Source organism: Phodopus roborovskii, unplaced genomic scaffold (genome assembly GCF_943737965.1).
Source record: "Phodopus roborovskii unplaced genomic scaffold, PHOROB, whole genome shotgun sequence".
NCBI lineage: Eukaryota > Metazoa > Chordata > Mammalia > Rodentia > Cricetidae > Phodopus > Phodopus roborovskii.
In genome coordinates, this window is record NW_026126423.1 from 4,392,904 (window position 1) to 4,409,030 (window position 16,127).

Genomic DNA, 16,127 nt, shown 5'->3' on the forward strand with positions numbered 1-16,127 from the left:
CGCGGACACTTTCATTGCTCCTTCTTGGTGCTTGCCATTTCCACCCCCTTAGGGGCCTGACTGGAGGCGAACGCTCCTCAGGCCGCGGCTTCCCGAAGGAGCCTCGGAATCCCGGCTCGGGCTGGGCGGGTGGGCGGGAAGCCTGGCCGCGCCCCTGCGACCAGGTAAAGAGGGCGCTGGGGCTCTCGGCCCCTCCGGCCCCTAGGACCGCGCCGTCCCCCGGAGGTCGGCGGGGCTGAGCTAGGGGGCCAGGCGGGCCGGGTCAAAGTCTTCCCAGCCCCGCACTCGCCGCAGACTTGAGCGTGGGTGCGGGTGGAGGGCTTCGCGCCGTTCCCCGCAGAGACGCGTGGGCCACTGCTGCCAGCCGGCCCCGGGGCTTCCAGCTGCGTGGGTAAAGGAACCGGGCAGCTCTGCGGCGTCGGGGGTGTGGGGGGGTGGGGGGTCGTTTGCACTCGCGAGCAGGGTGCGGAGCTCTCGGAGCACACTTGAACTTTCCCCAAAGACAGTTTTCCGTTGCAGCCCTTCCTGATTGGACGCTGTACATGGGTACCTGTTTCCCAGTCGCTTCATCCGATTTGCTGCATCTTGGGACGCTTGCTTATAGTATCCCCATCAATGAATGCAGCGTCTCTCTTCGACAGTTAAAATTGAACAGAAAATTTGGGATGAGTTTGCATGACAGTTGCGTTGGCTTCAAAAATGACTCCCCAAACACATACCGCCCCAACTTTGCTTGACTTGGGAATTACATGATCCCTTTCTTTCCTCCAGCTCCCACTAATGTATCTCCTACCAAATTACTGTGAAGGGCCATGGTGGCATTTGTCAAGTTTTCCTTGTGTTTTTCTACAGAAAGGGTATTTAAAAGAAAGAATACCGAAACCAGCAAGAACTAGTGATGATTTTAAACATGTAAATATGGTCTTTGAAATGCCACGAGAATAAACTCTTATAATACAATAACTGATATGCTGTCATATTTACTAGATCAAACATTAAGCTGTATGGGTTTTTTTTTTTAATAACTGCACTGTGGGAGCACACACTACGAAATTGATTGCCTTAAGTATTCTCATTACTTGAAATTGTATTTCATTTGCACCTGAAGGCTTCATTTTAAGAGGCCTAACTTCAAAAGTAAGATTGAGGTTTGAACATTGCTCTGTGTTATTAATTTAAAAAAAAACCACCCCACCTTTAAACTAGCAGGGGTCATGGAGAGATGGGCTTTCGAGGAAGGGGAGATTGGATACAGTGGTGTACAGTTGGGAGGGAAAATGGAAAGAATGTTTCTATATATTTGCTCCGTTTAAACAAAGCTAAAAGGAGCTTTCGTGGTTGTGGACCTATGAAGAATGGTTTTAAACCTGTTGTTTCAGCAACACATGCTTTGAAATAAGCACAAACAATCCAGTTTGTTTTTACTAATAGCAATAATTTAGCAGACAACAAAACATGTGGGACTAACCAGGTGGCACATCTGTAGTATAGTTACTTGGTATGTGTTGTTTTTATCCTTAAATTCAAAGTAACTTCCTGGATTCTGCTGTGATCACTTCTTGGGGTGTAGGAGTTTAAGCTTTGTATGGTATAATAAGTATTGTTTGAGATAATTCAGCATTTTCATTTCAGGCTTTGCTGATACTTTCAACATGTTTACATTTCATGCTGTCAATCTGTGTTTACCACAGGTCAGATTTAGCTGCAGGCATTATGACTCCATAGGAACGGACAATTCTTTGCGTCTCCAGAGAGATTATGTACTTCTTCTATAACTAAGATTTCAGTAAGCATTTCACTACCGAACTTGTCTTATTTCATAAATATTTATTGCTCCATTAATAGCTAATTTTAATCAGGGGTTTATTGCCTCTGAACTATCATCCTATGTTACATAACAAAATGAACATTAAAAGCTGCATTTCTCTTTTTTGACTTTTAGTTAGAGATTGTTAGCTAACTATCTGTGAAGAAAGCATTTTTTAAAATCTGTATTGCAATAGAGTACTGTGGGGTTTGTAACCAAATAGTACTGCTCTGTGAGAAGTTAAAACATGAGCCAAGATCTCCATTCAGTGTATCTAACGTTCTCTGATGGAGAGAAGCTGAACAGGTATAAACCAATTTCAGTATTTGATATGTAAATTTTCATACTAAACTATGCCAAACTTTATTTCGTATAATACAGTCTGCTAATATATATATTGACTTTATTTTCCATTTATACTCCACCATTTTATGACTCCTTGGCTCTAAACATCAGTACCAAATTTTTAATGTTTGTGGGGAAAAAAAACAATTTTCAGTTCAATATAGTCAACACATTTCCTGGGGAGAAATTTGGAAATAAAAAACCTAAGTTGAATTTTCCCCATTAAGATTCATGCAATTTAACAATGTCACTAGGTAAATTATTTGTGACTAGATTATAATGAATGGTAGGGGCTGAGGTGTAACTCAGTGGCAAAGTGCTTACCTAACACATGTGAGGCCAGGGGTTTTGACTTGTAGCACTGCCTGAAACAAAGTAGCTAGCATTTACTTTAGGGTTTCCTATGTAACACTTAATTATCTACCATAACATGACATATAGAAGGTGCTGCTGTTACTGTCCTCATTCAGAACTAAGACCAAGGAAAGTTGTACAGCTCCTAAGAATCAGAACCAGTGTTTAAGCCCAGTTTATTTGTTCAAGAGCCTGAGCTTTTACCCATCACTAGACATGTGTTTAGACTCCCTGGTTAAGGTTCCTAGTTTTCCTGTCTGAATATCAGTATTTATGTCTTTGTTTCCTTACTCACTCAGCTCATGAAGGCGGATGTATTTCTTCATTTTTATTTATATTTAGCCTAGACTGAGAAAATGGTGTCAGTAAGTGAGGCTGATGTATCAGACTGAGGTCCTCAATAGAATCCTTGTACTGTTCATTGGCAATCGTGTATATTCCATCGTCTTTATTCATCCCATGAACTAAAACTTGAATATTATTGATCACGAAAGGTGTCATGTGATGCACTAACAAGGGAAAGAATGCTGGGTAACAAGCTGAGGAGTGACAGGAGTGTGTTCCCAATTCGTGTGGTCAGGAAAGGCTTCTTAAGATAAGATGTGCTAGAGAAGTCAGTGACGTCAGGAAGGGAAAATGAACGGCCAAACTCAAAAGTTTTCAAGTAGCAGGTCCCAGCCCCTTTGAGGAACAGGAAGGAGTATTGGTGGACGTAGTGAGAAAGGATATTAAATGAAGTCAGAAAATAAAGAGGGGATCACATGGGGTCCACACTGTTTATTACAAGTGTGCTGAGGGACTCCTGGGTAACACTGTGCAGGAGACGTGTTTTTAAAGATGATTATTGGAGAGCAGACCTGTGTGGAAGTGGGGTAAATCAGACATAACTACATCTGTAGGCTGCTGATACCTTGATGAAAGTGGTTGTAGGAGATGCTAAGGAACTAGATTTAGGTTCTGTTTCAGAGGAGATAGCAAGCTATAAGGGAGTTTACTTGGGGCTTGAGTCTTTGAGGTAGGTGAATAACATTGCTGTTTGATCAACAATGGGGCCAGTAAAGAAAAGGAACAGATTTAGGAAAAGCCAGTTGAGTTGTCAGGGAGCCTGGAGCTCAGACGAGATGTGCCTGAAATAAATGCAGGAGTCAAACAATATTTAAAGCCACTGGCACTGCAGATCACATAGAATGGTGCTGTTGAAATGTGATCTCTGAAGCATTTAACTAATTATTCTTTATCAATAAAAAAAAATTGGTTGTCAGATATTGGGATAAGAAAAATGAATGATCAGAGAAGCTTCACAGCAGCCATAGCTGACTTCCTATCTCTTCCGTTCCTCTACAAGGGCTGAGATCCTCTCTGAGTTCCGCCTTACTACTTCCTCAGTCCTCTGAAAACTATGGTTAATTTTGGTCAGCTAGCAGCTAGCTCTGCCCTCTGATTCAAAACAAGCTTTATTGTCAGAATGCAATCAAATTTCACACAACAGACTTCTCTACTGATTGATGGTGGGTCATGAAATCAGTCAACAGCCGTAATTTAAAAGGAAAGAGAAAAACAGCACAAAGTCAGATTTATTTAGTGTAATAGAGTATTTATGGTATTACTTCAGGGTTTATGTTGCTTTTTCTGGTTTTAGAGATTATATATACTAGCCCAGTGCTCTCCCACTGACCTACACTTTTGCCTTTTTTAAATTTTGAAACAGGGCCTCCCTAAGTTTCCCGAGCTAGCTTTAAATTCACCATGTAGTCCAAGCTGGCTTCAAACTGTGTAATTAGAATTTGAGCAATGAATGACTGATCCATCAGAAGAATACCAAGTAAGTGGAATCAGGAAGCAGCTAACAAGGACTTGTATTTAGTATTTAAAATTGCCAAATAACCAGCCTTTGTCATGAAGATTTTTTTTGTGGGGGGGGGGGATTACGAGGTTGGGATCCTTGATAGAAATATTTTAATAACAAAATTTCTGATAATTTTCACTCTCATAAGATGGTTCCTATAATAAAATAGCTTTTATTTATACTGTTATCTTATAGTGTTAATGCTTTCTGAACTTGGGGTTTTGAGACAGATTCCTATGTACCACAGGCTGGCTTCTCATTGGCTATGTATTTTAGGATGACTTTGAATTCTGATTCTCCTGCCGCCACTTTATGAGTGCACAATAGTATTTATTCTAGGAAGATTTCTGAACGTTTTCAGAATAGATCTCTTCGATTCAGGTAATACTTTAGTTTTTTGAGACATGTTCTCTGTGTAGCCCTGGCTGTCCTATAACTGACTATATAAACCAGGCTGGCCTTGAACTCAGAGATCCTCCAGCCTCTGCCTCCTCCTGAGTGCTGGGATTAAAATAAAGGCATGTGTACATGCCTAGCTATATTTTTTTAATGAAAAAATTACTAATATCTTGCTGTATAACATGGTTTCTGGTCTGTCATATAGAGTGTAATATTGTTGCCAAAAAGCCTGACTTGAATTTTAAACACAAAACATCCAAACTGATTTTTAAAATTCTAGCTGATAAAGAAGATTTTATTTTAAAAGTTTGTCTCTATTCTCTGTCTGTCTGTCTTTCTGCCTCTTCCTTTCCTTTCCACCCCTTCCTTAGACATTTCACACAGACATTAATGGGGTGAACTATTAAAAAAAATTTAAGACAGGTTTTCCTGCATGGACCTGGCTGTCCTGGAACTCAGTATGTATACCAGGCTGGCCTTGAACTCACAGAGATCTGCTGCCTCTGCCTAAAGGCACAAGCCAAGCAGCATATGAAATATTTTGTCAAAGCCAAGATATATTAATTAGAATTAAAATACAAATGTCTAATTGCCTAAGTATTATACCTATTATTTTAAACAGCCATTTAAAAACATATCCGAGACTGAAGCTTTAATATTTTCCTTTGACCTATTTATTTTCCCTGCAAATTCTCAACTGTGTTGACATAAGAGATAAATGCATGTTCTGTTGGTGGTGTTCAGCTCCTGGAGCTTTATGTTCTTGTCTACTGTTTTGTCATTTCCTTCAGTGACTACAGTATGGCATGTGCCAGAATTGAGAAAGCAAATGACAGGTCTGTGCTTGACAAAATCTAATAAGGGGCAATGCATGCTGTGCTCTAGAAACCTTGAGGTCCCTGAAATTGACTCTTGAGTGTCTGTCTTAAAGTTCATGTATAGCTGGGGAATTGTCAAAGCAGAAAAAGAAAGGAAAAATGAATTTCTTTTTGCTTAATATTTATCAACTTTAAGCAAAAACTATATTCTGCTCCTAAAAACACAGTGCAAGCCATAGCACCCAACAAATTTGTACAGGATTGTTAAATGTTTGATACTTAACAGTTATACTAATGAGTAATGAGGAGAAATTGCCCAGGGAGAGGGTTGTTTTTTTTGAGACAGGGTTTCTCTGTATTTCTTTGGAGCCTGTCCTGGAACTAGCTCTTGAACTCACAGAGATCCATCTGCTTCTGCCTGCCGAGTGCTAGGATTAAAGGTGTATGCTACCAACATCTGGCTAAGGGAAGTATTTTTTTTTTTTTTTTTTTGAACTCCGCCATTATTAATTAACATTTTGATCTCCAAGGGTGGGAGAAGAAAACCCACCAATATTGGTATTGGGAAAACAACAACAAAAAATATTAGAAATCAATTGTACTTCACATTTTCCCTGGACTTCTCAGTAACTTTTCTGATTTCACCATGGGAAAGTATTTCTATTTTATTTTGTTGACATTTAACATTAGTAAGTACTCACAGTGAATCAAGCTTATAGCTTATATGTAAAAATGTCTTTTTCATGTTTTTTTTTTTCTGTACCTTTCTACAAATGCACATGCTTCACACACACACACACACACACACATGCACACACATTTTTTTTCTTTCTATTACACCCTCTTCTGGTTACATACTTCTAAATGCTTTTAAAGAGTGCCATCTAGTGTCCACTTTTGAATTGTGGTTTATAGATTAGAATGTCGTTAACCCTGGACTAGGGACTCAAAGCAAAAAGTCATAATTGACAAAAACCTTAGAGAAATAATTTAACCTTTAATTCAACTGGTGTGTATACTCATATATGCATTCCTTCAGCAAATACTTTTTACATACAAATATTTAAGTATAATAGTTCACAAAATTCTCTTACAGAATATTCTAATAGTCTATTAGAGAACATATTGAAAAAATAGTGTATTATAATAGTACCAAGTGCCGTGGAGAAATTAAAGGTTAGAAGGTAAAGTAAAGGGAGTATGTTGGTTGGGGTTTATAATATAAAAAATAGCTGAAGAACATCTCAGTAAGATGTAACCTATCATTAAATAGGCAGAACTCTGTGAGGCTAGAATGTACATAGAGTTTGGGAGAATCTTAATTTACTTTGGGGGAAGCAGTAAGCAATGAAAAACAATGGGATGAACTCTGAACAGAATAATTACATCAGCATCTGTGTAGGCACTGTAGATGTATGACTGGTTTCAGTAGGATGGGAGGTTCTGCAGGACTTGAGCTGAGTGGCAGAACTTCAGATTGAGGTGGGGGGGGGACGGGAGAGGTGGAGGCAGCTGGTATAATTTAGAGGTGATGGTGACTCAGAAATAGTGAAAATGGTATAGTATTTCTACTGCAGACAGATCCAGAAAAAAATTGCTGGCGGAGGAGCTGTAAAAAAATACTACTAACACCAAGGTTACTCATCTTAGAATCATCACTAAATGTGCTCAGTTGTACAGACTGGGAAAAGTTTTTCTTTCGAAAGCATTCATCCTTGAAGTAAAAATTCTCACTAATTCTTTTTGAAAACCATTAATCTTTTAGCTTCTAAATTATTGTATTTGAAGGCCTCTAACCACCTTGATTTCTCTTATAGGTGACCAATGAAAAGAGAAAATGAAAGGCATTCAGAAAAGTCCTACGGAAGAATCGCTGTACCTGGAGTACTCTCACCAAGCAGAAGGGAGCATCTTCCCTCTCCACACTTCTGTAGCTCTGTTTTTATTATCCTACTGTGACTGCAAGGTCTTTAACGTTTACTTAGTCTTTTCTGAGGAAAACACAGACACTTCACTCCTAAGAGAGGCGCTGTCCCAGGATGTGGACGTACAGTTTATTTCAAGACAGGCGCTCCCACCGATAGTCCAGAATTGCTGTTTGCCTGCGGTGGTAGAGCAGCCAGATGTTTTCTGTAGAGCAGGACTTGCCGTTGTCCTGAGACACATAATCCAGAAATGCTATGAAGCTGAGCCATCAAGAAAGGAGATTTTGGGACTTCTGGGTTTTAAAAAGACTTGTTTGAAAGCATGTGCTGAAGTAAGTATATGGTCTCTTCTGTTGTTTAAAGCTATAAGTAGTAACATTCACTCCAACATGATTGTAACTTCCTATGGGAGAGTTAAAAGAGTTCTTTAGGTGTGTCATCATTACAGGGCAATACTAAACAAGAGTTTAAGATGTATTGTATGAAGTTTAGATACATTGTTTCTCTGTTATATTGAGGACCTTTAAAAAAATTGTTCATATATATGTAAGAGCTGAAGTCATAGTGCCTTGTAAGCTGTGGGGAGTTTTAAAGGCTTTTGGGGTGACTTAGTTTCCTGTTGTGATAAGATGCCATGCCCAAGGCAGCTTGTAGCACAAAAAATAAAAGACCTAGAGACTGATATTAGGGTTCAAGCTTCAAGCTCAATATCAGAAAAGCAAAGCAGCCAGCCACTAGCTGTCACCTTTAGCTTAGGCTGAAAGGGCTGGTCCACACACGAGCTCTTCACCAAGTCTGAAACTGCTGTCTCTCCTCTGAACGCCTCTCTGAGACCTTGCTTCTGTCTTGTATACTTCCCTAATGTTGGGATTAAAGGTGTGAGCTATAATTCTTGTTTAGACTGCTTCACTCTTGATTAGATCTGGGTGGCCTTGGACTTAGAGAGATTCATCTACTTCTTAATCCTTAGTCCTAGGATTAAAGGTGTGTACCACCACCTCCTAGCTTCTAGCTGCTGGGATTAAATGTGTGTGGCTGGCTTCTATAGCTTATGGCTTACTTTGCTTTCTGACTCCTCAGGCAAGTTTTAATAAATCAGAAACGGTATCTCACCATGACAGCTTACAGAAGAATGAGTTTATTTGGAGATTAGTTTCGTGGAGTTAGAGTTCATGACCATCATGGCAGATATCGCGGCCAACAGGCAGGCATGGTGTCAAAACAGTCGTTGGGATCTCACATCTTCAGACACACCCTCAAGGCAGAGTACTTATAGAGAATGGCTTGAGTCATTTGAAATCTCAAAACTGTTCCAAGAGCCACATTTCCTCCAAGAAGGCCACACCTCTGAAGCCTTCCCAGACAGTTCCACCAAGTGGGGATAAAGTATTTAAATATACGAGCCTGGGTGGGCTTATACTCACATAAACCACCACATTCTACTTCTTAGCCCCTTCAGGCTTGTGGACATATCATAAAGTGAAAAGCATTTAGTCCAACTTCAAAAACCCCCAAATCTTTCAGTCTCAATACTGTTTCAAAATCTAAAGTTTTGTCTGACACTTCAGGCAATCTTTTAATTGTAACCACATATAAAATCAAAAAGCAAATTATGTACTTCCAACCTACAGTGGCATGGAATTAATATTACCATTTGAAAAGGGGGTAAGGAAATACTGGACCCGTGCAGTCCCTAAGGGCCAACTTCAGATTCTGTAGCTCCATGTCTCAAGTCAGAGGCTTAGATGGCTCCACCTTTTGCACCTACCTGATTGCAACACACTTCTTTCTCTTGGGCTGGTCCCACCCCATCTGCAGCTTTCCTTGACAGATGTCTCATGGCTCTGGTCTCCTGGGGTCTCACAGTCCAGGCTTCACATTCCCAGCTTTTTGCAGTGGCCTCTGAGACTTCCATGCAGGGACTTCCCTGCCACACACCTGGCCTCAGCAGCTCTCCTTAACCCTGGAGGAAGATTTTTATGATCCCTTAATTCTTGTTTCCTTCCTAACTCTAAAGCCAGACCATATGCTGCCCACTTAGGATGGAGCTTGGCTCCCTTCTTGTCTTACATTTGCAGAAGCTTTCTTTGTTGTTGCTTTTAGAAACAGAAAATCCCTCAAGCGGTTTCTTTGTACAAGTTGGAAGTGTAACTGGGTAGGCTCTTGTCCTGAGGGGATCCCTCCTTTTATTCCATTTTGCACAGGGCCTGCCCTTATTGAGCACAAACAAGCATTGGCTCCAAGATTAACTTGTTAAATTTCCTGGTGTTCGTTTTCCCTTCCAGCTATATATTTTGTACTTCTTTTTGTCTCCCTCACTGTTCTTCACTTTAGATCTGCATAAGAGTGATACTAATAGGACAGTCAATATTAGGTTGTCTTAAAGTCTCCTCAGCCAAGGAAATTAGTTCATTGCTTTTTAATTTAGCCACAGTCAGACTCTTAGGACACAGGGGAAAAGCAGCCACATTTCTTTGCCAAAGTACAGTTTCTAGGCCAGTTGCTAATATTGTTTCCTTCTAAAACCTCTTGAGCTGGGGCCTCCATCGTTACAGTTTTCTCAGCATTGGGGTCATCCGATCTTCCGCTAGGATGGCCCAGTGAGCATGTCTTACAGCATTCAACTGCTTTCCTAGTCCAAAGACTTTCAGGCCTGTCACACATCCAGCAAGGCTGTACTTCCTAATCCTCCCTTAACAGTGCCACCAAACTATGAACCAAGTGTTCAAATACATGAGTCTATTGTCACACAAACCACCATGGAGGCAGTGACTTATTCAGTAAGATGTTTCAGAATTGCAGAAGCTGCATCATTTAAGGTCTCCATTTTTGAAACATTGTAACATGTTTTCTGATCTAGCACAGAAGCCAAGCCCAAGGATGCTTTATCTCCTCACCTAAATTATTTAACCCATTATGTCTTTGGTTGTGAGCCTAGCCTTTAATGGCTGACCCATCATCTCTTCAGCCTTAAACCATTCTCATTTCCCAATTAACAGTTAATTTTCCTCTGGCTATTGGAGAGGAGAGAATGGCTCATGTCTTGTTTGTCTTGTAGGTCAGTCAGTGGACCCGGCTATGTGAGCTCACCATCCCTTTGGCTGTTGAGAATTTTCTCCAAGGGACTTTTGATCAGCCCCCAGCTATCCCTGAAGAAATCCTACAGCTCGAGAGAAAGCTCAGCGAGCCTGTCAGAGTCCACAACGATGACAAACTCCGCAGGCAGAAGCTGAAGCAACAGAAGACTGCTGGGGTTGAGCCTTCCTCTGGCAAGGGAAAAGCAAAGGGCAAGGCGGGTGCACAGCAACCACCCAAAGAGCTGGCTGGCTCATCCAAGAGTCTGGAGCTGAAGGTGGCATTCTCAAAGCTCACAGTGAAAGATGCAGCTGCTGCCAACAGGGAGCCTTCTCACATCAGGAAGGCGAAAGCCTCTGACCTTCCGCCTCTGGAGCACGTGTTTGCAGAAGGGCTGTACTTCACTCTGGCGGACATTGTGCTCTTACCCAGTGTTCATCACTTTTTGGTAAGAGGTTGTCTGGAGTCTGTGTTATTATGAGTTTCAGTTTGTCTAATCTGTAAAGTGGAGGTCACAGGACCTTGGTGTCATTAGGCGCTTGTTGTCTTCCCTCCAGAGATACATGATTTAAAGTCTTGCTCCCCGGCCTGTTACATGGCTGGGAGATGGTGAGGCCTACTGCAAGGCAGCTGTGGCAATGGCTGTATGCTGCTGGTTAGCTGGATGTAGGCGCCGTGGCCCCTCTCTCTTTCAGCTTCTTGCGTGAGGGGAATAGGTTTTGTGCCACCACAGGTCCAAGATATTAGGGCCACGTGAGCAAGGACTGAAATCTCTGGAACTATGGCAAAATCAGCCTTTTCCCTGTTAAGTTTCTGTTGCTAGTCTTTCTCTGTCCTGCCATCCAGCTGCAAATAAACAGCACGGAGACTTCTTACTAATTCTGAAAGCTCGGTCGATAGCTCAGGCTTGTTTCTGTCTAGCTCTTATAACTTTAACTAACCCATTTCTTATAACTTTAACTAACCCATTTCTGTTTATCTACGTGTTGCCATGTGGCTCATGGCTTTCACTTCTTTTCTTGCGTGTCTGTCTCTTCCTTCTGCATCCACTGGTGACTCCATCTTCCTCTTCCCAGTATCTTATCTGTTCCCCAAATCCTGCCTAGCTATTGACCATTTAGCTTTTTATTAAACCAACCTTAGTGACACATCTTCACAGTGTACAAAAACTTTATTCCACAACAGTTTATTATCTCAGTAATTTTCTTTTTCAAAAATAAGGTTTATCACACATGCAGTTTTCTGTATGTATTTATGCTTGCATACCAGAAGAGGGCATCAGATCTCATTATAGATGGTTGTGAGCCACCACATGGTTGCTGGGAATTGAACTCAGGCCCTCTGGAAGAGCAGGCAGCTCTCTTAACCCCTGAGCCATCACTCCAGCCCTCAGTAATTTTGTTATAGTGATGAAAAGCTGATTGATTATACTCTGTAATGTTATCAGTGTAAGGAATAAAGAAAATTATGGTTAATTTATTTCCTAGTAGTTTGTCTCTGTGTGCATGTGTGTCTGTCTGTCTGTCTGTCTGTCTGCCTGCCTGCCTTGTCCTCTCTGGGCAGGGGGCAGGTGAAAATGCCATATTGTACAAGGCAGGCTAGCTTTTGTAACCTTCCAGTTGGTTCTCTATAGCTGCATTTTTCCTCCTTTGAAGCTTGGTCCCCTTTTCCCTAATAAGGACCCAGAAACACGACTTTATCCTCATTATATAGCATCCTGTCTTAGAGGTCTCCATTGGAAGGGGAAAGAAAATCTGTAAATTTGGCGTTTGTACAGTATGAGGAAATTGTTATTTTCTTAAGGAACCTTTTGTCTTGTTGCAAAAGTGAAATGAAACAAAAATAGTAACCAAAATTATTTCAGAATTAATCATCATGGAAAAAGACAGATTTGGGAACCATTTAGGCATTGATTGGTATTTTAAATGTCCTATAACTGTCTTTTCCTAGTTGAATAATTTCTAGTCTCATTTATCTCTGATTCTTCCCTTTTATTACTATAGACATCAATCTTTAGTCATATACTTTGCAAGATTTGGTATTCATGATTTTTAATTTTTTGAGAGTTCATAGTGGTACACACATTATTTGTAGACATTACTGAAAGCGTGTATGTTGGGAGCTGTCGTAGCACTAGGAATGCAGTGTAGAGCAAAGCAGATAAGATCCCAGAAGTCATTGGAGTTAATTTTCTAGTTAGGGGAACGGAGAAATGAACAAGTAAACAAACAAATAATATTTATATAAAGTAATGTTAAATGCTACAGGGAAAATAAGAGTATTTGATTTTTAATTCAAGAAAGCAAAACCCAAATTGGAGTCACCTGCATGGAGGTGACTTTAGGTCGTCCAGATGGCCCCATTCATCTCAGATGATTTGCATTTCATTTTAGATGAATTTAAATGCCATTTGCCTGATTGGGATTAATCAAAGCCAAAGCATTTGTAATTGACAGGATTTTTCCCATCTGTAATCAGGTAGGATATCAACTTGACTGAGTCAGTCTGATGCTACAGAGGAACACTGGGTTTAAAATAGAGCAAAACTGGCCAGTGAAATGACAATAGCGAATAAATTCATGTGCTGTGTATGAGCAAGAGAAGCTGCGTTCCATCCATGGCACCCACAGTGGAAGGACAGAACAGATGTCTGAAAGCCATTCCCTGCCCTCGGCAGACATGTCTTGGTGTAAGCATGCTTGTGCTGAAACACTTATACCATGTACATCCATCATAATAATCTTAGAAAACCGTTAAGAAACAAGGTAAAAACACATACTTATTGTTTTGTATTACATGGTTTTGAAACAGAGACTCCTATATCCTAGGCTAGCCTTAGATTTCTTATCTAGCTGAGGATTACTTTGAACTTCCGATCCTCCTGCCTCTGCCTTCCAAATATTGGATTATCGGTATGTATCACTACATCCCAGTACACAGTGAGGGATTCAAATCTAGGGCTTCATGTATCCTAGGTAAAAACTCTTGTCAACAGACCTATATTCACAGTCCATTGTTTTAAGGACATTTAATATATAAAATAATTTTCCTTCATCCCTTTGTATTTTTCCTGAATTTGCACATTTTCTTTTAGGAATTCATCAAAGGCTTTCTTTGTCAAAGCCTTCAAGTTGTTTCTGGTATATTTTCCTCCCCTGAGTCATTTTGAATTTTGAATGATGCTGTTACTGGAAGTTTTGAGATGCCCCACATGGTTTGTGAGAGCTGAACTTGGGTCCTCAGGAAGAGCAGCAATACTCTTAAAATGAAGAGCCACCATGTAGGCATTTTATATTATGAGACAAGTATTAGCAACGTCTTTTGGAAATAATTTACCTTCTAGCTATTCTCATGTGTACAATGTGTTTCATTCCTGGCCTGTTTTGTTTTTCTCTTCTCTCTGTCACAGAAGTAGGTGACAACCCAAACAAAGGGCTTTAGAGGACACTTAGAGACAAACATGCTTGGGTCTCAAATGAGGTGTGGGCCAAGCTTCTCAGTGAGCTCAAATACACATGACAGTTTACTAACATAATATATGTTATACCTCTTTCATATACATAAAAATTAAAATCAAAGAATTATAGGAAAGATAACGTGTACTGTGTTTTTCTGAATCTAGTTTATCTCACTTAATACAATAATTTTCAAATGTGTATATTTTCCTGCCAGTTTCATTTCTCTTTACAGCTAAATAAGATCCATTGTGTACATGTATTACAGTTTTCATTATCCATTTATCTTTTGATGGGATTCTATTTCCTGGCTGTTTAAATAGTGCACCAATAAACAGGAATGTGTAGAGTCCTTTGAATGCATGTCCAGGAATGGTGCAGCTGGGTCTTATGGTAATTTAGTCGGGAGAACTTACATACTGAATGTAGGGTGTGTGTGTGTGTGTGTGTGTGTGTGTGTGTGGGGGGGGTGTGCAGGGCTCCCCGTGTGTGTGTGTGTGTGTGTGTGTGTGTGTGTGTGTGTGTGTGTGTTGCACAGAGAGGGCAGAGGATGATGTCAGGTATACTTCTCTATCCCTGCCTTATTTCTCAGTGAATTTTGGGCTAGTCTGGTGGTCAACGAGTCCCAGCAATCCTCTCTTTCATATCCCCTCCCCCTGCCTTGCCTTTTCATTTTCCTGGAGATTCAAACTTAGGTCCTCAGGCTTGCACAGCACGTGCTTTACCTGCAGCTACTTTCCAGCCCCTTATTGATTCTTAGAGTGGTGGCTGTATCTGTTTACCTCCCCACCAGCAGTAAGTTAGGGTTTTTCCTTCTACCCATTCTGCCCAGCATTTTGTTATTTGTTTTCTTGATAATAGCCATTTTGACTAGGCAGAGATGAAATCTGAAAGTGGTCTTCAAACGCATTTCCCTGATGGCTAAGGATGGTGAAGATGTCTAAAATATTTATTGGCCATTTGTTTCTTCTTTTGATAACTGTCTATTCAGTTCATTAGCTCATATATTGACTAGAAGATCTGTTTTATCTTGTTTTTTCGAGACAGGGTTTCGCTGTATACCCCTGGCTGTTCTGGAACTCCCTCTGTAGATCATGCTGACCTCTGTCTCAGGGATCCACCTGCTTCTGCCTCCCAAAGTTCTGGGATTAAAGGCATGCACCTAGCACCTTGCTGAAATATTTTGTTTGTTTAATTTTGCAGTTCTCTTAACTCCCATCTGAAATTAGTTAGACAAAGATTTCATCCCATTCTTCAGGCTGTCTTTTCCCTCTACTGATGTTTTCCTTTGCTGTGCAGAGATTGTAATTTCATGAAGTGCCTTTTTTTTTTTTTTTTTTTTTTTTTTTTTGATCTTGAGATTACTTCTTGTGCTATTGGAGTTCTGTTAGGAAAATTCTTTCCTATACCTAGGTCTTGAAGTGTTTTCACATTTTTTTTTCATAGCAGTTTTAGCATTTTAGATTTTTAAATTAAGGTCTTTGATCAGTTTTGAGTGGATTTTTCTTCTGAATGAGACAAAACTTATTTCATTCTGCAGTGGATATCCATTTGTGTCAGCACCATTTATTAATAGACTATCCTACTCCCCCCCCCCCAGCATATAGCTTGTCTGTTTGTTTGTTATGTTCTGAATGTCAATCAGAAGCCCCTGCTCTGCTATAATCCTTGGGGGAATAAAACCACCGCGGTGCAGGGGCTGGAAAGAAGGCTCAGCAGTTAAGAGCATGAACTGCTTGCTCTCCTAGAGAACCTGCTCTTGATTGCAGCACATGAATCAGGCGGGGTGTAACTGCCTGTAACTCCAGCACACACACACACACAATGTGCATTTTTGAGCATCCTTGTCAAAAATTAGGTGGCCATAACTACATGGTTTTGTTTCTGGGTCCTCTATTCTGCTGCATTTGTCTGGATATATGTTTTTGTGTTGGTGTCAATTCTCTTTATCTCTGTTGCTTTGTAATGTAATTTAAGGTCAGCTATGGTCTTACCTCCAGCATTGCCTTTTCTGTTTAGGATGCTTTGGCTACATGTGATCTTTTGTGTTTCCATATGGATTTAAATCCATATGGATTTAAACTTTCTTTTGATAGTTCTGTG

General features: G+C 40.5%; 1 protein-coding gene across 1 annotated transcript in view; it reads left to right on the forward strand.

The window, feature by feature from the left end:
• Positions 1-20: 20 nt before the first annotated feature.
• Gstcd (glutathione S-transferase C-terminal domain containing) overlaps positions 21-16,127 on the forward strand; it is an 89,521-nt gene continuing 73,414 nt past the window's right edge. The window contains exons 1-4 of the mRNA XM_051185468.1: positions 21-164; positions 1,692-1,786; positions 7,387-7,826; positions 10,553-11,017. Of these exons, the coding sequence (XP_051041425.1) occupies positions 7,407-7,826; positions 10,553-11,017 (885 nt within the window). The 5' untranslated portion in view covers positions 21-164; positions 1,692-1,786; positions 7,387-7,406. The remainder of the gene's footprint in view (positions 165-1,691; positions 1,787-7,386; positions 7,827-10,552; positions 11,018-16,127) is intronic.